The sequence below is a fragment of the Strix aluco genome, chromosome 11 (assembly GCF_031877795.1).
Source record: "Strix aluco isolate bStrAlu1 chromosome 11, bStrAlu1.hap1, whole genome shotgun sequence".
Taxonomy (NCBI): domain Eukaryota; kingdom Metazoa; phylum Chordata; class Aves; order Strigiformes; family Strigidae; genus Strix; species Strix aluco.
In genome coordinates, this window is record NC_133941.1 from 13767414 (window position 1) to 13790385 (window position 22972).

At 41.0% G+C, this 22972-nt stretch overlaps 1 protein-coding gene across 3 annotated transcripts; it reads left to right on the forward strand.

Moving 5' to 3' along the window:
• The first annotated feature begins 66 nt into the window (after positions 1-66).
• Positions 67-22762, forward strand: IRAK2 (interleukin 1 receptor associated kinase 2). 3 transcript variants are annotated; one of them, XM_074836113.1, is made up of 13 exons: positions 67-4761; positions 6696-6875; positions 12749-12919; positions 13622-13728; positions 15125-15323; positions 15782-15842; positions 16276-16390; positions 16697-16806; positions 17177-17372; positions 18088-18150; positions 19207-19407; positions 19573-20089; positions 20469-22762. In XM_074836113.1, the coding sequence occupies exons 1-13, from the start codon at positions 4575-4577 to the stop codon at positions 20585-20587; spliced, it is 2226 nt and encodes a 741-aa protein (XP_074692214.1). In that variant the 5' UTR covers positions 67-4574; the 3' UTR covers positions 20588-22762. The 3 variants fall into 3 exon arrangements, with proteins under 3 accessions (XP_074692214.1, XP_074692216.1, XP_074692215.1); XM_074836115.1 differs by having other exon boundaries at positions 67-399; XM_074836114.1 differs by lacking the exon at positions 67-4761 and adding an exon at positions 4777-6256.
• The last annotated feature ends 210 nt before the right edge of the window (positions 22763-22972 follow it).

The following is a 22972-nucleotide window of genomic DNA, read 5'->3' on the forward strand; positions in this document are numbered from 1 at the left end:
GTCACTCTGCTTGGATCAGTAACAGATACTTTGGGATTGAGTTTACAAACCGTTCAGCCCCCTGTTGCTGCAGGACCGTGTCGTGGCTGACATAAACTGCAGTCGCAGCTTCGGCAGTGTCTGTCCGTGAACAATTTCTGCTCTTGCTGCCTTTTGCAGGTCTCTTTCAGAGGAAAGTGAGCCCGTGCAGGCCTCGGGAGCAGACATCAGAAGTCCCCCAGCTCCCAGGGAGCACTTCGGCTAGAGGGTGCTGTGCTGTGCTCTGCAGGTGTGGTCCTGCAGTACCTTGGAGGAGTTTCCCTCCTGCTGCCCCTGCAGTGCTGCACGTGATGATTAACCTGGCAGTGCTGCCAGCCACTTGCAGAAAACTGGCCTGCTTCACCCTGGAGTTTTAATGTAGTAGGTATTAGGTCTTAGGTTTAACAGATCAGTACATACCACACATGTTCTGAGTATTTCTTATTTATGTGGGGTCTACGATCTCTTCTGTTGCTTATTAGAATACTTCACGTTTATTCCATGAGTCTGTGACTTCTTTCAGTGTACAGCCAGCTGGTGATACTTCCCTAGTAGTGTTTATCACTGCTAATGGAGCAGATTCCTTGGATTCCTGCATGTTAGCAGACAGAAAAGCATACTTACGTATCTGTAACTTGCCAGAACCAAACAGGAAAACTACCTCAAGATCTCATTGCTCACAGGAGCATCCTGTCTTTGCTTAGTTTCTAGTTACACCTACTGAATTCCACTTCAACTTAAACCCTTGGCTAAAGAGCAGCTCCTGATAGGCAACAATTAGTTGTGGATGCTTTGTGTCATTTGCTGTGGTTCACCCTCATCAATTTGTGTTTTAAAAGTGAAACTTACTTAATTCTTTGGAAGAGTCTGTGCATTTACCCACGGAATTCCCACCAGAAGGTGACGTTTCCCTGACCTTGAGGTACGCGAGTCCTAGGACAGGAATCTTACAAACCTGCTTCAGTTCTGTGGCACTTCTCTTCAGCACAGATGCTGCCCTGCACAGCAGACCAGCTGCTCTCCATCCCGTCCCGAGGTGGCAAACACCTCATTTGCAGAACAGAGACCAGGCAGGGACTTCTAGATTTCACATGAGGCAGCTGTCTCTACATTAGGCACTGTAGCATCTGATTTTTGGTACCAAAGTACATTATTTGGATCTGGCTTCACAACTTAATAACATCATTCTGCCAACAATAGCTGACTACTCATTGCATAGCCACTAAGAGTAGGAAGTACCTTATTCTTAGAATAATGATTGCCTCTTGCATAATGTATAGCAAGAGGCAATCCATGCTTGAAATCTAATACTTTCCCTAGACAAGATAACAGAGGAAATTCTACTTCCATTTTGCAGATGAAATCAAGTTTTCCAAAGTTATGCAAAAAGTCTGGTAGAGGAAGGGACACCAGCACTACAAAGTCTGATGCAGAACCCGGTTCATGCAGCTGCCTCCCCTATTCCTCCCACAGCTGTTTTCTTGCAGTGTGGATATGTTTCTTGTGATGTGAATTCCGTAACTACTTCGCTAATTTTAGCTCTCACATACCACCTAAGTGTTGATTTTCCTGTTGACAAATAATGAAATACCTTTTTTTCCATATGTCAGGTTAAAAAACTTCACAACTTCCTCTCTAAGATGAGAAGCACTTTAAAACATCTCTCACAGATAGCTGACAAGGGTTTGTTTTTACAGCCCACTGAGTCACCCTGATACTACATTTGATTGTCTTGCCACAGTCTGACAGTACTGTTGCAGGTCTTGCTGGTGTTGTCTTTTTAACCTGGTCTTTTTAACCTGCTTTGCCCTTTTAACCACCATGGCAGTGACTGTAAGCGTGCTAAGTAACACCCGTGTTTAGCTGAGCTAGTCATAAGAGCCCCATTATCAAATGCTCGCAAGACCTGACCATGGACTAGTTTAGTAATAACATCAGCTCAGCTGTGTGTCTTAGTTTTTTTACTTAGAGGCATTCTAGCATGAAACCAATTTGATTACATATTGTTTGTCATTGGAATGCAATAGCTCATAATACTTCTGATATAATTTGGGTTTCATACTGCAGCCAAACCCATGACTTGAATATTTATTCAAAGTGCAAGGCACTGACAGATGTGAGTAAGTAATTGATATAAAAGCCTATTCAATTAGAATTGTTAAAGCAGGTGCATAAATGCTGTACTAGCAAGTTTTGGTCATTAAAGAACTCCTATTGATAAAAAAAGTAAACAACAAAACCAAATGTTATAGACAGGTAAACTTCTGGAGAAATGCTCAATATATGCAAGAAAGTATAATTCTCTTCTGGAGTGCTCCTTTGGGTCAGAATAAAAAAAAAAGAGAGAGAAAGTCTTAGAGCTGGCTCTAAGACATGAACATTGGAAAATGGAGCCTCCTACCAGTTACTAAGCTCGGTTAGTAATGAGTGAGCATTGTCATTTACTTGTGACAACTACATTAAAGATGTGGGTAGTTTTCAGCCGGAGTCACAGCACGTCCCACCTGACAGTCGTGGGAGCAGCAGGAAGTTGAGCGAGAGGTTGGGACTGGGCTGAAAGTTCCAGCTCGACACAACAGCTGAGTGCGGGGCAGTGGCAATGTGCTGCTGCAGGAAGTGGCCAGTCACAGCTGAAGGTGAAAAACTCCAGAGAAATAACCAGTTATTCTGACATTTGGTTGGTGTCCAAGGGCTCAAGGAGGACACACAGCAGTACAGAGTCCTGCCTAATAGCTCATTATTTGAAAATGAAGGCAGAACAGCAGGAATAGGTTGTCTGAAAAAGTAAATTGCAGTTCCCTTGTAAAACCTTTTATTACATACCATTTTTAGGGCAAAGCTGAACCCATACACAGTTAGATGCATTCTTTCCCCTTGTTTTCTCATGAGGCAAACAGTCCAAAAGGTGTCACAGTTTCTTCCCAGTACCCAAGGGAAAGAAGTGTCCTTTCCTCCTGCTTTTACCCAATTCTTTGCAACACAGATTTCAATCTCATCTTACGTGACTTTCAGAGATGCTCTGATCATCTTCCCATGACAAAGAATTTAGGTATGTGCCAGAGGGACAGTAAACGGGGAAAAGGGACGGGAAAAAAAACATAAATGTAACTATTATTGTTGAAATAGTACTACTGCTAAAACAGATAGGTCCCAAGGCAATCTATGAATTGTAATATTTTAAATAATAACACAATTTGGATATTTTTCTGTCTTTTGATCTTATAGCTACATTAATATCACATTTTTCAGCTTTTCCTTGCCACAGTGGGTTTAAGAAAGTCATTGTTACTTTAACGGTACTTGAAAAGCTCATGATTTTTGAGGCAAGAAATACAGAAAACTGCCAAAGTTTGAAAGTTTGATACTGAAAACAAGAGTTATCTGTACAGTAAAATACATGCGGATTATAAAGAACTAGTAAATTAAAAGCTCTCAAAATTTACAGTACTGTTTCCAATTAATACAAAAGACCTAGGGCTGAATATGAACAAAAAGAACAGAAAGAGGAATGGGTTACAATTACGTATTGCAAACTGTCCCGCTGTGGCAGAGGTACAGCTGTAAGGCTCTCCGAGTGGATCAGTTTGCCAGAAGTATTTGTAGCATGTACACTGGCAAATTAATTAATTATAAATTTTTATCAAAAGCATGTTAAGTACAAAAAAAGAGAAAAACTAAAAGTTTAGAAAAATTGTTGACTTTAAGAACGTATTTTAAACCTAATCCTTGACTAGCGAGACCTGGCCGTATCACCACTTCTGATGTTTTTTCCTTCTCCCTGCATCTGCTACCGCACTACATATTGTAATAAGTGAAATCCTGTGTGCTGCAACGATTGTAAAATCCTGGCAGCAGGGTCACTGCTTGGTATTCGCTGGCTGTGCTTTTTACTGCCCTCTCTGTTGGTGTGTTTCTTCCTTAGATCTTGCAAGATCTTTGAAACTTTCTCGATCCCCACTTGTACAGTGCCCAGTGCAGCAGGGAGCAGGGCTGGTGCAGCTCTTAGGGGTGCCTATGCTTAAATATACCCATAGGGGCGAACAAACCGCTAGCCGCCTGCCCTGGAGAGGTGGCCAAAGCCTGGGCTGCGCAGGCCAGTGGCTCTGCTGGGCACAGCTCCTGACCTGCACGCGTCCGTCTGCCAGCAGCAGTTGCACAGCCTGTCGGCAATACCAGCTGTGCGTAACACGCAGGAAGGCATCGTTCGCCTCCATCGCATGAAACTTGTAATTTGGCAACCAGGCTGGGGCAATAAGCGCTCATGGAAAGGAAAATCTGATTTGCATGTGGGGCCGGGGCCTGACGTCAGCAGGAAGCAGTGGAGTGTGGTCTAACCCTGCCAAGAAACGCTCGCCTGTGTCACTCGGCTCTTCCCCCAGCAAAGAGCAAGTCGGGCTGGGGGGGGACAGGCTGTCGAGGCCAGCCCCTTTGAGAAGAGGAAGCTTTTTGGAGAAAATCAACCCTCAGCAACAGGCAGAGTAGGCAGAGGCTGGTGAGCGCCACTGCCTGCTTTTGTGGTCGCTGGCCGCAGTGTGCACCATGCATAGCCACTGCTGATGGCCGCGCTGGGGACGAAGGGCTCCCTGGAGAGGGACTGTAAAGCAATGACCCTGCAGCAACCACCCCCGGCCCTGAGAGGGGGCTCCCCCCCGGCTCTGTACATCCACAGCATGCCTGCCTGGGTGCTGGAGGATTTCTGCCAGAAGATGGACTGCCTGAGTGACTACGACTGGATGCGATTCGGTGAGAGAGGGCCGCCACGGCAGGGACACCCGGAGCGGTGGCGCGGTCGGGACGTGGGGTGGAAGGGCTCGAGGTACGCGGCCACCCCACGCAGGGCCTCTGGCCGAGTCGCTCGCCAGTGCTCCGAAGAGCATATCCTGTAGAGAGGGAATTCCCATGCACCAGTCTGTTTTCGGGATCAAGTGAAATCTCTGATTAATAGGTGGAATTCCAGACTTCCGCGTTCCCTTGGCAGCCAGGCTCCCTCCCCTCGCTCTCCGTTATCTTTCACACTCCCCTCTCTGTTCGCGCTTTATCTTCTGCTACGCACTCGCCTGTTTTCACAGCATCCATCATATGTGCTTAGATGTTCTATTTTTTTTTCTTTCTTCCTTCTCTTCACATATATTTCTTCATACTTAACTGCCCCTATTTTTCTCAGACCTGGCCGTGTCCAGTTAGTAAGTACAGAAAACGTAGTCCCTGAGTTTTTTATTCTTTTTTCTGTATGCCAGTCCAAACAATTCTAACCTGAATCTTTTCTTAGCTGGCCTATCTTCCTTTTTTTAACATGATTTAATTTCGCTCAACTAACTCTGCCTGCTGAGTAAACTCTTACGTGGTTAAACTTGCTGACTTAGGGTGGGACTCATCTCCGCTATCTTCAGCTGCATAAAACTGTGTCTAACGTCCTTCTAAAGCCAGACAGGGTGTGAGCTCGGGAAGCTTTGCTCACACACGCACACCCCCCAGCCCGCGAGCCCCTCTCCTTCCGGCTAAGCCAGCAGCACCGCGGCTGCTGTAAGGCTCTCCGAGTAGATCATTTTGCCAGAAGTATTTGTAGCATGTACACTGGCAAATTAATTAATTATAAATTTTTATCAAAAGCATGTTAAGTACAAAAAAAGAGAAAAACTAAAAGTTTAGAAAAATTGTTGACTTTAAGGACTTCAAGGACATAATTGTTGACTTTAAGGATTTCAGTGGGTACCTCCACCAGCCCCCCAAGACCACAAATGAGCACAGCTGAATTTACACAGAATCCCAGGCTGGGGTGACGAGGTAACCGTGTGTCACAAACCGCTGTTGCAGCACAGCTTGTCCTGGCTTCCCTCCCGCGAGCCCACGCCCCAAGGAGCCGGGGCTGCCACCTCCCGTCCCGCAGAGCGCAGCAGGCTGAGGGCTGCCCCGGACAGGTGCTGCAGGGTGGGGAAACTGTGACATGCCCCCATCCCAAACGCGGCGCAGTGTTGGACACATGGGTTGTTGTAGGGTTCTCGCCCCTCGCCCTCCTCCAGCCCTGAGGCTGTGGCCAGGTGCGTCGGGTTTAGCGGGCGGTGGATTATGTGCTGGTGAGCCAGCCCAGAGGGGCAGAGGGGTGACCAGCGTGCGTGCGCATTCAGGAATCAGGACAGATGATGTAGGGTCAGCTGTGGCACAGCATCTCCTGCTCTCAGAAATGGCTGCTCTCCTGCTCTCAGACATGGCTGCTCTTCACCAACAGGTTTATCTGGCTGTAAGTAACACCCAGATGATTCAGGTACTATTTGGCTTACTGTAATACTGGTATTTAGTGATGTAGACAGGAGTGCAGTCTCACCACTGACTTCTGTTACCTATTTCAGGAGAATCACACCAGGAATTTAATCTGAACTTATTTTGGTACAAAGTATTAAGGTGAAGGAAGATTATGGGGAAGATACGCTGAAAAGTGTGACTGGGTTGTCTTTTTGGGTCTCTGATATAACAAGATTTTTTCCAGAATAGTCAAAGGAATAAAAGGAATACCGTACTTTAGGAACTGAATTTTCTTCATGTCCACATAGTTAATCTATTGTGATCCTTCCTTTAAAATTGTGCAAATGAAAAAGCATGTCTCACACCTTAGCTTTCCCTGCTTGAGCTCGCTTGTTTTTTCTAATTTTTAAACAGAAATATCCATTGTCTCCCACCAGCCTCCTACGTGATAACTGATCAAACAGAGCTACGGAAGATCAAGTGCATGGAGAAGACAGGGATCAGCATAACAAGAGAGCTCATGTGGTGGTGGGGCGTGCGGCTGGCAACAGTGCAGCAGCTCCTGGACCTGCTGCATGGACTGCAGCTCTACCGAGCGGCTCAGGTCATTCTGGACTGTGAGTAACTGCCCCTTCCTCCCGCGGGGCATCTGTGCTGCTTTTAGAGCACCCAGACCCAATCCAGTGAACCTGTCTTGCTAGCCAAAGAAACTTTTTGCTAGGAGTCTCATGCTCAAACTGTAAAATTTCTCCACTGATTCTGATTTTCTACTCTCTCAAATAAAATTTGTGTTGGGAAAGGAAGAGATGACATAGAGGAGGAATCACTGGTCCCTCTAGTTCATCATCCCACCTCTGTAGTGGCCACCTTAGATGCTCTGAGAGGTGCCAAAGAGACTGGCTGTGCTCTGAACCAGGGCTGGTACTTTCATGCATCAGGCAGGGTTTCAAAACAGAGCTTAATTATGAATGTTTTAATTTTTCATACATTCTTGTTTCTCCATGAAATTTTGTACTTATACTCTAATTGTCAAAAAAACCTCAGAGTAGAAAAACATATAATCAGTTTTGCCTATGCAGCCTGCTTTCCTGCACCATAAGATTTGAAAATGAGAAATGGTTTATGCACTACCTACATTACCATTTCTTTATCACACTTCGTATTTCCTCTATTCCTATCATATGTTCTCCTGTAGTCTTTTGTAAGTCTTTGCATGTAGTTCTCACGTATCTCCAGTTTGCTCTATTTCAGATTTATCTTTTTGGAGGTAGGATGATTAGTGTTTGAACTCAGCGTGCCTAGTTAAGGTAAACCACTGCCTTACAGAAATCACAACACTTGTAAATATAATTTTCCTTTCCACTTTTCTCCATTGAAAATTAAATGTTTCAATTGCAGCTGTCCATTTTTGTAAGCCACATTGTACCTTATTCTGGTTCTACCATCAAATCTGTTGAACCCGAGACAACACACTGTCTTTCTGAGTTGCCCCAAAAAGTGGAGTGGACCACATTCCCCTTTTCACACATATTCCTACCCAAAATCTACTTTCTGGAAATGAGAGGTTTGAGTGAATTTTGCCAGTTCTCCATAGAGAATTACTAGGAAGAAACATCACAGATTTTTGCTACGTGGCCAAGAATGCTTAGAGAAGTACTATCCAGGTGCATATGGGAAACACTCAGAGCTCATGAGGGCGTACGCTTCCACAGGTGGAAGATGTGTGGGAGCACCATCTGCTCTTCACATCCCTTGAGAAGGAAACTGTCAGCGGCAGGGGTGGGTTTGAGTTCCACCCAGCGGCTGTTGCGACAGAGCAGCCTGCCTCCACAGCCAGAGGTGGCATCCGCTGCCCAGCAGCAGTTCTCATGGAAAGTCCAGCCATGCATCAAGGGGTTCTTGCCACTTTGTGTAGCACTGCTGTTCTTCAGCAGTTCCCTGGCACTGGTGTGACTTTTAACCTTTATTTTGGTATGGCAGAAAAAAATCTTTAACGATAGTATTCTAGATTCTATTCTCTTTTTTTTAAAAAAAAAGAAATATTAAGTACTACAGCACAAGTGACCTTGGAGCAAATTCTGTCTTGGTACATCAAACACAATCATCACAGACCCTAATGAGAGCGTTGCTCGGCTAATATAACTGATTTTGGCATCACTCACGTGCAGCCTTTTGATTCAGCAGATCCACTTTCTGACTGAATTCAGTCGTAGCATTCCACTTAGGAGACCAGAACGATTCTTACTCCTCATTCCTCAGCAAAGCAAACAAAGCTACAGGAAAGCAAACTCAAATCTGTTTTAATTTGTATATCGGTAATCCAATTGTTAATTTAGTCACAGTGACTGTGACTTTGAGGGTCCAGTCTGAGTGGACAGGATTGAAAACAAAACTCTTGGTTTATTTTTATTTTTTAAAATCTCTACATTGAGTAAGTCTGATCTAGATATCAGCAATGCAGTAAGCCTGGCTCCCTGGTAACTGTATTTTTACGATACTCTGGAGTAGAGGGTGACTTCCATGACGGGATGACACTTTTGCTCTGTGCCTGTTCAGTATTTTAACACAGTTGATTCCTACTCCATAAAGAGAGTTTCTGGGTGCTCTTACATAACACAATATAACCTACCTCACCTTAAACTCTAATTAGTTACAGTCCTTGCCTTCTTTCCCTGTCAGAGCGCGTTCTGGGGCCTGCCTTTGTTTATGGCTGCCTAATTTGGGCGTATTCCTTTACAGAGTTCATTGACATTTCTGTAATCCTGCTCTATACATTGTGATTTAATAAAAATACCCCTGCATTCTCCTTCTGAGAAACATAAAAACTGAAATTGAAAAATTTGAAAGATAACAGCAGCAACAATTTTCAACATAATTTTTATCTGTCATGGAAAACGTTGGTTTTGTTCAGTTAGGTATGAGGCCTTTTCCTTCTCATGAGGGTTAATTTTGCCATTTTTGCAAAAGCTGAGTTCAGAGACCTTAAAAGAATTACTTGTTGTAACAACCGAGATGCTGCTGCTTTTACCCCAAGGTAGAGGGTTTTCTCTTTTCTTACAGTCCTTTAAAACAAGACCATGAGCAGATTTCAAACTGAGATTAGTTCAGCACATTGCAGTGGTGAATTGCTCCAAGACAAACTTCATGTTTCAGAGAGCTGCCCAGAGGATCTCTGATCATTAGACCTGGTCCTGTGTGCAAAGGCCAGAATACAGGACTGGATCAAATCCTGAGAGGCAGCGTTTTAAAGCCCCTGACAAGATTGCTTACACAAGGACCAAGTGAGATTTCTCTCTCCGATACGTACAATGCAAAGAATCAGGCTTCCAAGCCAGGAGCAGCTTCCAGCAACATTGCCATTAAAAGTAAAGATAAGACACAGACAAAAATAATCATCATCACTGCACAGAAACATTCATTATCCTTCTGTTTGTCTGACTGGTTTGCTTTTAAGTGGTATGTAAATACCACTGTAGCTTGTGCAATACACACTTGACTGCAGCCTCTGGTACAACTGGGGATTACCTGCTTTGTCTTGTTGTGCTTCAGTGATTTACCTTTTTTGGTTTTTTTGAGCTTTCTCAGAAACATTTCTGAGACTTTTTGAACTTCACTTGCCACAAGCTGCAAGAACTGAGGGTTTTCCCCCTGTTAAAAATGAAACCAAATCAACTTCCTCCAGGCTGCAGTACACGGTGATTTCTAAGGAAAAGCTTGGTTTCTAAAAATTGTAGTTGGCTGATGCAAATATACAGGAGTCTTTATAATGATTTCTGTGGGCTAGATAGTAAATTGGCAAAGTGAATATTAAGAGATCATGGTAAGAACATACTCAGTTCAGCTCATTAAGACACAGAACTGATGTAACAGATCTAACATACCTTTGTTTCTCTGATTTCCTGTGTGACAGTGGTGAGCTACAATCTTGGGCTGTTCTGTGAAGGGCTTCATAAGGAGTTAGAAGTGATTTTGGTTCTGACTCTGAACTCTGTAAAGTGGTATGAAGGCTAGATAAAGAGGGCTTAAAAAAGATGGAAGAGACAAATCCTGTGGGATGATCAATTATCAGTTATGTTTCTGGATGATCAATATTCTTTTTTGTCCAGATCAATTCAAAGGCAATAAATTGCAAAACTACAATTAAATGATCATTTTAAAAAACCTCTTATAGTTGTCTTTTATATTGAAGTCCATAGCAAAACTTCCTATTCATTTAAGTGGCAGAAAGTCTGGATTATTTTGTTGCTCTGCCATGTGGAAGTGGTTAATTTTTTCTGGAATAAACCCAATATGTGCATTCCACTGTGTGCTCAGTCATAAGCAGAAGTGATTTCTAACAGGATATTTTTAGGTTTAGATTCTTTACCCTCTATTTCTGCTTTTTTATCTATATCTGAATATGCTTAATCAGGGGATTCCTCTTGGGCAGATATGGAGAATACATTGCTTATTCTGTTGGACACTTTAGAAAGCTAAGTGGTCCTTACATCACTGTAATTCTATTCATTCTGACTTAAAGCAATCAGACACAACACACAGGCAGATGTTTTGCTGGCGGATTACTTCCAGGAGAATTCTACCTCCCTTCAACAATTTCTTCTCTACTCTAGTCCCACTTCTGAATGTCCATAATAATAATTTTTTTCTTATGCCAGTTCTTTTGCTTCAGTTGTGACTTGCCTGATGTGCAGGAAGTTGCAAAACTCATGAAAAACCCTGAAAAATAAGTTGAAAGAGGGAAGTGAATCTAATTTTAGAGACTTCTAGGTTAAAGTACAGGAGGGAAAAGCCAACAACTGCAACATACAGGGACTGTCAGTTTTGACTAAAGGCCTGCAGGCTGTTCAATAGCTAATTTCAAAAACCCATAAAACTGAGGATTTCGTAGCATTCTGACACAGTAATAAAGAACCATACCTGATTTTTCCGAGTTTTAATTTTAAGACCTAGTTTCATTCAAACCTGCATTCATAGGTGACATTGAAGGAAGTGGATACACACCCCAGAGGTCAAAGGAAAAAACTTGCCTGACGTGAACATGCCCACTCTACCATTACTGCTTTTCATAAACTCCTACTCTTCAGGACACTTAGTACGCTGAAACTGTCCCCGCTTGTCTTTTCTTACACAGTTCTACTGAATCTTGGTTTATTACAGGTAGCACAGATTATAAATGGAACACACCGCTTCCTGCTTGTGTCAGATGCTCCCCTGCTTGCTTGTACAAAACAAACACAAAGCTATTATCTGATTTCAGATGCAAACAGAGGCCTGTGGCTTTTGATCCCAAGATCACCACCATGCTTAAGATACAAAACTGATAAAACCATGACAAAAACCCCTTATATTAATACTTGTGCTTATTTTCTTTTATATAAAAACAAAACATTAACTGTGATTTTTAAGAAAATGCTGAATGTGTTGCTGATAAAAGGTGCCAGGTAGAAACAAAAGTTTAGAACTACAACCAGGAAAATGTTGTTATCAGGCAATAGGAAGTCCTTACATCACCCCTAGTGCACACAGGGCATTTCCAATCTCCTTTTCAACCTTAATTTTAAACGTGTTCGTGGATAAGAATTCAGCTGCTTCTTCAGCCTTTGACAGGAGATTTATAACAGAGTCTTGAAATTTTTTATGTTATGTTTTCCCCATCCTAACTGTAGCCTAATCTAATTTTAATAACTCCCTCTAAGATGTACACATTTTTCAAGTCCCTCTATGCTAAAAGCATCTTTGTACTTCTTTTAACCAGACTTCAAGCTGCTTTTCAGGCATGATTCTGAGATCTTGCCAAGCTGTATAAAATACAGGATCTTTTAGAGCTGTAGTGAATCAATAATTTGGCCTTTAATTTTTCCTTATATATCAGTAAGTCTTGACCTTTGACCATTTTTGTGTTTTCCCTAGATCGTTTCCAGTTTGTTTCTTTCTGTTCATAAGCAGTAGTATGATTCTTTATTGCAAATAATTCTATATAGGAAAGTGTTTTCTGGGAATGGGCATGGTCATTACACTAAAACCACACAATTGAAAATAGTCCTAAAATATTTAACTGTCTAAAACCAATACAATTCTGTCAAACTTCCTGTCAGTCCCGTGACAATTAAGAAAGAACTAGATGCCTTCTTTAGGCTGGGAGATATTTGTGATTTGAGATCATTGCCTGAAGGATGCTACGTAGAAAATGACAAAGTAAATATACTATTATGGCTAATTTTGTACTGTAAGAGACTATCTTTTGCGTAGTCATCACTGGTATTAGTTTGAAGCTATCACTTCTTATTAATTTTCAGTAGTAGATGTCATGAAGATGATTTGAATTTAAATACCAATAGTATTTCAGTAATTTAACAATAAATTCCTTGAATGCTTATTTTAATATTCATGTTAATTTACTGTTTTCCTGACTAGGATTATTTTCTGATAACTGATTAGAGTCAGACTCTATTTTCCCTGGTAATCTTCTTTTCTTTGTTCTCTTTTGAAGGGACATCAGCCTCTAATATTACCAACTCTGAAAAAGAAGAGCTGGTAGAGCCACCTAAACAGGAGAACATATCTTTAGCTCCCACAGAAAACAAAAAGAGAGAGAGAGAAAAGGAGATAAGTCTGTTGCCATCACCGGACTCTTCACATCTGGGAGTACCACCAGCAGGCAGTAAGTAAAGCAATAGATTCTGAATTTGGTCTAATGTTGAAATGACCATACAGACAAGACTGCTTCCCATGCGCTCTCAGTACAGTGTAATGGATATATTCTTCTTCAAAATGGGCACATCTGAATATTTGCCTTTCTCCTAGCGCTGTTGTCTCCTGAGCTGTTTATTCCTAACTTTAGCAACAGCCTCCTGTTCCTCCTTCCTACAGCTCTCTTGGCCTTGAGAGATACTGGCTATGTCTATCCTGTGGGATCTCCAGACGCTTCCCAGGGCTCTGTGGACACCCCGGTCCCATCCTGGCTCCATACTCAGACTAGATCAGTGCATACATTTCCTGCCCCTTGTCCCTCTCTCCATGCACAATAAATCTGGGCCGGAGGAGAGCCATGCACATCCCCCTCTGCCTGGGGAAGGGAGGGAGCAGCACCACAGGACACACTGAGGAGAGCTCTGGCCGATGGTATGGACATAGGGAGCTCTATGTCCCCGCGCCAGGACCAGAGAGACCTGCGTAGTCATCTTGCAAAGAGCAGCCAGGAAAATAGCTCGCTATCTTCATAGAGTATTCCACATCTTGAGAGCTTGTCACAGGTTATCCCTGGTTAGGAAATTCAACAAAATACCCAGACCTTCATAATTAGTCCCAGGCTGTGGTATTATAAATATAAGGTGTATTTTCAATGCTGTTATTTCAATTTCAGGTGCTGTTTCAGAAGGAGCCTTGTATTCACTGCCTTCTCCACCACCTCCCCCTAGAGACCTTTTGAAATCCTTACAGTCAAATCCTCCTGTCTCATCAAGTGTGAAGGTAAATCCCTTTAGTACTCATTGATTATAACAATGAAAATCATCTTTATGACATTCTGTGGTTTTTCAATTAAAGTTTATCCCTCTACTTGTATAAAATACAGATCTAGTGAAAAAATTTGGACTGAATATAATACTAATGCTTTGGTTAGATTACTCACAGTTTACATCACTTTTTTTGCCAGCAAAGGACCAGTGAGGGAAAAAATTAACAATATTGCATACTGCATAGCTCAGCATGGGTAACATCCCCACAAATAGCAAATATAATTTTGAAGGAATTTCCAGTATAGATTTTACAGAGGAGTTAACATTTCTAGTGTGATCATAGGACAGTGCAATATATACCACTGGCCAGTCAGTATGGCGTACTTGTTTTAGTTTAATTTTATATTTAAAATGTGGTTTCAGCTCAAAACTGGGCTAGTATCAAATTTAAGTCAGGTTGCCCAGAGCCTTGTGTAGCTGACAATTGAAAATCTCCAGGGATGGAGGTTCCATCACCTCTCTGAGCCCCCATTCCAGTGCTTAACCATCTCACTGTGAAAAGTTTTTCTCATGTTCCTAATGATTTCAGCACCCAGTCTCCAGTTCCTTCCTCCCTGTAGCTCTCTTGTCTTTAAGACAGTCTAGCTAGACCTGTCCTGTGGGTTCCCAGGCTGTTTGCCAGATCAATGTGCACACTCTGATCCCATCATGGTTCTGTCTTGGCCTGTTTTCTTTGGCTTATTTTGTTCGAGTTTTTTAAAAGAAGATTGTGTTTGAAGAGAACCAGTGAGAAGATTGCTACAAAGAATGCAGCAGTTTCAGAGTTTCTTGAGAGGGAGTTAATGTTTTGTTTTCTCAAGTCTGGAGCACATTAAGGTTGTGAAAGCTGCGTGATTAGGCTACAGTGGAACTGTAATAACACTTGGCATTAGGACTTGCCACACTGGAAGCAACAAATTATTGTGCAGCTGAGGCCTGGTGCTTCAGAAGTAGCTGTGAAGTTCCTACCAGAACATAAATACATTATGAGGAACCCTGCTTTCTCATCTAACTGTTTCTTAATATATGCCCCAGGCATAAAGATTAATATTTTTTGTAACTTAAACTAACATCACTTCAGATAAATATATGGACTTTTAAACAAAACTGTTTTCTGGGAAAGGTGGAAATGCAAATTGGTAACTGTTTTCAAGTCGTTTCTACTATGCAAAATTTTTACATCAGCAAAGCACATCAAGACAGGTGTTACAAAGGGAAACCCTAATGAGGGATTGCACAGTGCCTTTCACGGTTTCTTTCAATAGTCACAGTGATTGCTTAAATCATGGGGAAAAAAATATGATAACTGAAAGAAGGAAAAAGCGTATGAATTTTCATGAGATAAACTTGTTTCTTCTAAAAATGTCCAGCCTTGCAGCTCTTCTACTCCTCAGCAGGAGACAATGACTGACCTCCCCAGCGGGAGCCTTTTGTGGACCCAGAGGGAAGTTACCAATGCCACGAACGGTTTCAGTGACAAGAGCAGAATTTGTGAAGGTATTTTTGCGGATGTCTACAAAGGTCAGAGAAACAACATAGTGTATGTCATCAAAAGACTGAAAGAGGCAAGTACTCCGCCTTTTCTTTTCCTTCGAAGGGGGAATGTTATTAGTATCTCTAGAACATTAGCAGTTCTTGTTTAATATTGTATGGGCAAGGAAACAGAATGACTACACGTGAGGAGAGGTAAAAAGGAAATAATGTAAAGTAAGTAAATCTAGATTCAGCAAACACATATGAGAGAGACTGTCCTCAGGTGAGTGGTTTCATTAACACTCTCCATGGGAGTAGCCTGCAGCCTAGCTACCTGCATTGATGACTGGATCAGAGGTGTCTTTACACTGTTTTTTGTTCTAGTTCCCAATTAATTGCTGCCTTTGACACAAAGTTGCCATCAGTGATACTTGCCTGTTTTCTAAAGTAAAGATACTTACCTACTGGCATCTAGAGAATAAAAGATCTGTACAAATGCAACACCTTAATAATTACTACTGACGTTCTATTGCATGTTTTCATCTTTCAGATAGAATGCACAAACCCAAATTCCACCCAAAGATTCTTTCACACAGAAGTACAGATTTGCTTTCGGTAAGCGGTTGGCTTTCAAACGCAGTCTGTGCGCATCCTGCACGTGGCCCGTTGCCTGTGTGTTTAGTTTGGGACTGATGTGTCCATCTCCCAGGCACTGTGCCGTTCTGGGGACAGTGGGTTTAGGCACAGCCTGTGCGGGAGCCCTGGGGAGCAGCGTGCTGGCGACTGCTGGCGACGCTGCGAGTCCCTGCTGAGCAAACCTGGAGCTCTGTATCCCTCCTTGCTGCTTCACACCAGGCTGCGCTCTAAGTCTCTCCTTGCTGCTAGGTCAGGCAGCCTTCTGCCGTTCCGCTCAGGGCCATTCCATGCTTCCAGCTGCAGGACACAATTCCCAGTTGCCTTCAATTTAGGAATTTATTTCAGTTCAGGAATGTGTTTTTCTGGGTTGCTCTTATTTCATTTGCAAATCATTGCTGATCTGTGCCTGCAGGTGTTGTCATGTCAACATTTTGCAGCTGCTGGGTTTCTCAGTAGAAACTGGAATGCACTGTCTGATATATCCATACCTGCCTAATGGATCACTACAAAACAAACTTCAGTGTCAAGTAAGCAAATAATCTGCGTCTGTTATCTGATCTGTGATTACAAGTCCTGTCCTGTTATTGTATAAAAAGCAGTCGCATTGCTTTGAATTCTGAGAAACAGGCAAAAAAAAAAGTGCCCAAATATCTTGACTGCAAGTACTGCGGATGCGGTAGTACTGGAAGGCTGCAGCTCTTCTCCAGTTTTTCTACTGCAAAGCAGATCAGGTCAACAGGAAGTTTCTGCTGTGCAGCCTTTAGATTTTTAAAGTAATAAAGAATCTGCATTGCATGGTGGAAACCACCATTTTTTTCCTCACTTCCTTGCAGGATGATCCTGCTCCACTGACCTGGGAGATGCGAATTAGCATTTCTATAGGACTCATCCGAGCTGTAGAGTATTTACATAATTTTGGAATTCTTCACGGGAATATCAAAAGGTGAGGGGTTTGGCATATCAGCACTTCCTTGGTCACCAGTTAATTCCAGGATTTCTTTAACAATAACAGCCGAAAGCTTATGAAATTTTGAAAACCATTTGCAGTATCTTTCTGCTGTCTCTTGTTCTGTAGGATGTTTACCATTTTATGTTTAATCCATCTCTCTTTTCTAAATGATGGCAGTATATTCTTTTGAAGTAATTTTTGGAGTGATTTTTCTTCCCCCTCCCCCTTTCTACCATTCTTTATCCTTTCATTCATACACAGCAGTCCAAATGCTGGAAACTTTAAAAGTGTAAAACTGTAATTCATCACCACAAGTTAAAGTAATTACTTGATCAATATTGTTATTTGTCTGTCTTTATCACAGCTCAAATGTCTTGTTGGATGAAAACTTTACACCAAAGCTTGGACATTCAGGTCTGCGATTATATTCTGTTGATAAAAAATCAGAATATGCTATGATGAAAACCAAAGTCCTACAAGCTTCTCTTACTTATCTGCCGGAGGATTTTATCAGACATGGGCAGTTAACAGAAAAAGTTGATATATTCAGCTGTGGTGTGGTACGTTGCCTTTTTCCCATGTTCTGTTGCATTCTTTGGTGCTTCTAGACAGGAAATTGCATATAAGAGCACGTGCCTCATAGAGTGGTTTTGCCCGCAATTTCATATCATAGTTGCTGACTATATAGTGTGTTGAAATCCTGGTTTTAATTATGTTTGCACTCCAAATATACTTCAGTTGGTGGGAAAGTGAGGTGAATCTTTTAAACAACAGAAACAAAATTGTTTCTTATGGCAAAAAAGTTATTACTGCTGATCATTAAAAAAAAAAAAAAGAATAGCAGAAAGACTACAGTTAGGTTCTCAAAGTTCTTGCAGATTTGCCCCATGAACTGCTACAAACATTACCTGTTAATTTGGAATTTCAGCTAAACCAACTGATAGTCTGTGATGTCACCTGTCTCCAGGTGTTTCCATTTAAATAGGAAGTCACTCTGTTCAGTGGGATTTCTTATCTAGATTTAGAATTACTTTCTTCTCATCCTTTGTTTCAACAATATTTATTGTATCTAACTATAAAATTTGGACTTGGCTCTGGAGGTAGATCTAAATTGTCATGAAGATTGCCCAGATCTGGCATTGTTAAGCCATCTGAAGTAAAAACCTAATTTCAAAGTGCCCTGACAGTTTAATATTTCTTTAGTTACAAAACTTAATTTTTAAAAATAGAATTAATGCTGAACACATTGTTTTATCTTTCAAATATACTTTCTAGGTCTTAGCAGAGATACTGACAGGGATTAAGGCACTGGATGAAGGAAGACACCCTATTTATCTGGTAAGAAAAAGCAGGAATAATGAATACCAACACAAGTGAATGGGGTTACTATCATAAGATGACTTCTCATTTTATATAAATACAGTTTGTTATTTGCAGTCTACTGTACACACCCTGAAGAAGGGGTGTTTGGAAGCCATATCCTGGTTCCATTACCACCAGCAGCCTACCTGCCTTTAGACAGAAGCAGAATATACATTCCCATTTCACATACCACACTCAGGAGTGCTGGCCTAATTATATTAGGAGATACTCCAGAATAATTGGTGTTTAAATACACGCTGATTTAAAAGAGAAGGCTTTGTGCTGAAATGCTGCTTACATGGTTTTTATGTGCCAGAAAGAGGTGTTATGAGCCAAACTGAATGGGGAAACCTGGGTAGGCGGTGACTGCAGCTGCTCATCATCATGTTGATCAGGCATTTATGTATTGCACTGGTGTCTGGAATTTACATCCTGGCCAATTTGCCCGAGCTGTGATTAGAACTACACAAACGACTTTCACAAGCAACCAGATAATAAGCCAGGCTTATTAACACCATCTCCATGAAAACAGACTCCACCTGTATTCCTTCTATGGGATATGCTCCTGATTTGCCACCTTGTTAAAGCCTTTGAAGGGAAAGTGGTAGTATTCCTACTTACTATTTCCAAGCAGTTCAGCAATGTTCAAAAGGGTTCAGAAAATAAAGGATTGTAGGTTTCTGATTTCTTTAACAAATGTTTGAAAAGTCCTGTGCAAGAATGCTGCTGTGTACGGTGTTGATTGTTTTTCATTCCTATAAATGGGCCTAAACGTAGAAGAGCTGGGTCTGCTTTAGTGAATTTGGCATTAGACACATGCAGAGAAAACCTTTGGCCTTTTCTCTCCTGTGAAAACAAACATTTCTGTCACTTGCATGAATGGAGATTCTTAAAGGTTTTCGGTCTGTAAAACAGCCGTTAAGGAGCAATAATAACAAATCTATGACAAGACTCCTATCCTCAGTGATTCAGATAGAAATAAATGTTTGTGTTAATTTTGCCTTCACTAACATATCTTTTTCCTTTGAACAGAAAGATATGATTTCTGATGAAATACAAATAGCAAAAGAAAGTTCACACTCCAAAGTAAAAAACTTTGAAAAGCTAGCTGCCAAGGAAATATGCCGTAAATATCTAGACAGGAAAGCAGGACACTTGCCAGAAGAGGTTGCTGTTGATTTTGCCTCAGCCATATGCCTTTGTCTGAGAAAGAAGAATTCTAACATAGCAGAGGTAATATTTTAAATACATGACCAACATTTTAGTCTTCTTGACAGCAAGGTCTAAAGCTACAACATTCATGCCTTACTTATTTTTTTGAGTGTTGACATAGGAGAATATGTGTAAGCAGGGGTATGGGAATTATTCTGCATTCACAGATTTTGTTGTTAAAAACAGGTGCTTGAAATTATGGAAATGGTTGAAAAAAAATTAAGAGAGCATTACATCTGTGGAGGCAGCACTTCTGGATTCTCCATGAACACTCCAGAAGAAACTGATGATGAGACCACTAGTCTCAGCGTGGACGTGCCTTCTGCGGGGGAGACGAAGGAGGCCAGCGCACAGCCAGCGGTCCTGACGGGTGCCAGCCCACACACACCTTTAACGGGAGCTGCCTCGCCTGACATCTACTGCGGACACATGTCGAGGGTCCCTTGCGAATCAGATGAATCCAGTAGTTTTATATGGAATCCTTCAGAAAAATCTGCAGATGAGCTATCTAGCAACAGCTGTAACAATTCAGAAAACATGGCAGCCTCTGATTACAGCATCAAGCAGGAAAAACCTGCAAATGGACTCCAGGAAAGAAACGCAGCATGCACCAAAAGTGATGGCGACTTGGAAACAGCATCTACTGCACAGAGCACCTTTCAGCAAAAAAATGCAGACCTTGACTCTCCATGTTCTTCACAAGGTAAATCTAGATAAATCTGAGGGGTGCATGCCGAACGTGCAAACGCACATGATCTTCAAGCTGTTTTGGCAAAACTGCCCATGCTCCTGCTATGATAACCAAAGTCCTTGTAAAAGTGCTCTAGTGTTCTGATAGTAGGGACAAATTACCCTCTTCTCCAGAATTGCTTAGGTTCTTCTTCCTACTTCTAAACACAATTCAATCAATCTTTTTCCCTTGGTTATGATTTTACTAATAAATCTACAAAATGTTCTCTGGTTTTCTATCAGATTTTTTCCTAAGACAGTTTTGGGTTTTTTTTAAATTTAAAATTATCATTTATTCCTTAGACAATAGATGCATTTTTTTTCTCAGTATTTGGGCTTTTTTTGTTTTGCAGCGTTAGCCAGAGAGACATCCTGGAAAATAAAGATAAATGATCAAAAAAAGAAGCTCATGGAAAAAATTTTGCTGTATGAAGAAGACAAGTTAAACAGTTCTGAACTCTTTGAATCATAAATTGGAGGGCTTTACTAGCAGTGGCCAGCTCAGAAGAAATAAGGACCGTCTCTTCATTAAAGATGGTAAAAGTGTACCTTTCATGGAAGGTTAAGTAGCAGATTTGGATCAGAAACATCAGTCCTGACTGAAGAAAACAAAAGTGATTGCCCTGAGAAGAAACAGAGGATATCTTTTCTAAAGCAGATGAAAGCAGAATGCTGCTCTGTAGACAGAAATGCCTTCCTCCTTTTCATCTGCAATGTGAAAAGATATGGCAAACACAGACAACTGCCAGAATAATTTATGATCCTTTTGCAGTGTATTTCAGAAAGCATCTACATATAATGTATGTCTTATTAAAAAACACAGTTACAGGACAAGCACTGATCAGCAACTAGTTAGCAATACCCTTTATTGTTATCCCCCCATGCACAAGCAGGCAGCAACCTTCAGAGAGATTGGAGTAGGTTTCAGTTTTCAAATGAATCTCTCCTATTCCATATAATCTTAGTCCACGTTCTCAAAAACACTGCATTACCACAGAGGGGAATTTTTATGCAAGTTCTCAGATATATTGTACATGACTCAATCTCAATTTGAACTGCACTGAGCAGAGTCGTCAGTAAAGAATTTAAGCCGTGTTAGTGTACTCTATGAGCTGCTCTACTACATAAATACAGAGGACACCATTTGAAGTCTGACCTTTAAGCTTCACTTCAGGAGCTCTGAGACAGTGTTTAATACTTCATAAGAGTATTTTTGGAAATTATTTTTTTCTTAGTGTCCTTTACATGTTGTTAAGGTTTCTCATTGTGTTTCACATGGTAACTGTTGTATATTTTGGATTAGGGACAAGATTTTAATTTAATATATCTTTTAATTTTGTTAAGGTGACTTGAAATTTCATTTGTTATATTTATTTAGCAATGGGTTAAAGAATCAGTGAAAGATGAGCTAGTAAGTGGACCTGTTGATGGTGCCACACGCTTGCCACCTGTTCTCAGAGAAGAATCGTTTTGTGTCTCTTGGCTTACCCAGTGTTAGCAGCCTTGGGGTCAGCCTCGGTGATCACGCTTAAACGAAAACCAGTAGGAACTTGTGTGCTGTCATATTTATTATCAAGTGAAAGCGCCCTTAAGAAAGTGCCACTTTTATTGTTATGACTATTTATTATTTGTAATAGTGTTAGCATATTCCACTCTTGGGCAGTCTGAGGAAATACAGGTTTATTGTAAACAAAAAGAACTATTGGAACATGCAGCTCAGCTTGTGGACAGGTGACTGCTGCCTCCTTAGCACAGGTAATAGGGCCTGACAAATGGCTAAAATTCACAATGGAGTTCAGGGAATACTTTTAAAAAATATGAATTTATATGTAATTCTTTTCATTGGAATTGTATAATAATATAGTTTTTCTAGCTTTACACAAAGGTCTCCGAGTAAGGCCTCACATCTTCTATATTTGTACAGTACCTAGTTCATTGTAGGTACTATTACGAGCAAGTAGAAGTATTTTAACTAAAGACCTGAGTGTTAGAATCATCTACACATTCATCAAATTGATTTCTACACTAAAACCTGGTGAAATTCCTTAATTATAAGTGCCTTGGATACTGTCTGTATATCTGCCGGTGTCAGGTTTTTTTATTTTATCAGAATCAAACCAAAAAAAGCATTGGTACTGACATTGAATATGTTCAGATTGGTCAATAATTGCTTAATTCTACATAAGATTTAATTGAGATACTTTATGGTGCTGAAAATTTAATATTTGTTGTTTTTCATGGATATATTTTTGGAGGTCCATGGCAAATACTTGGGTCTCCCCCAGGAAGAAATGCACATAGACACACCCCAGAGCTGAATGGAAAACCTAAGTCTTTTAAATTGAGAAACGTAATGTAGACACAGTTCTGTTTCACAAAAATGCTTTAAAGGTTTTGTTTTCCTGAAGTCAAAATGAAATTGTTACTCTTTGCCATGTTTCATGTTAGTTTCAAAATATTCTGAGGTGATATACATGTTCTTGTAGAGTTACGTGAGTATATAATGTAACTTATGTGATACTGCGTAGTCTTACAATACTCGGGTACATAACTTGGCTAGTCAGTACAATGTATGTTTTAATCTCAATTTGGCAATTTATACATTACTATTTACTAATACATTTGTGAATAAAAAAACTGAAAAAAATCCTTTCTTTATAGCCTGCTTTTTCATGATTTATGGCACAGAAAAATGTGTCTCAATCACCCTATCCAGGTAAATTTGTGTTTATAGGGAAGCAGCTCAAGGTCTCTTTGCACACACCTAATCATTAGTAATTATCAGTACAAACATGTTTATTCAGTATTCATTCACTGTTAAATAGCTGATTTTTTTCCTTTGAGGTGTTCCTAGAGA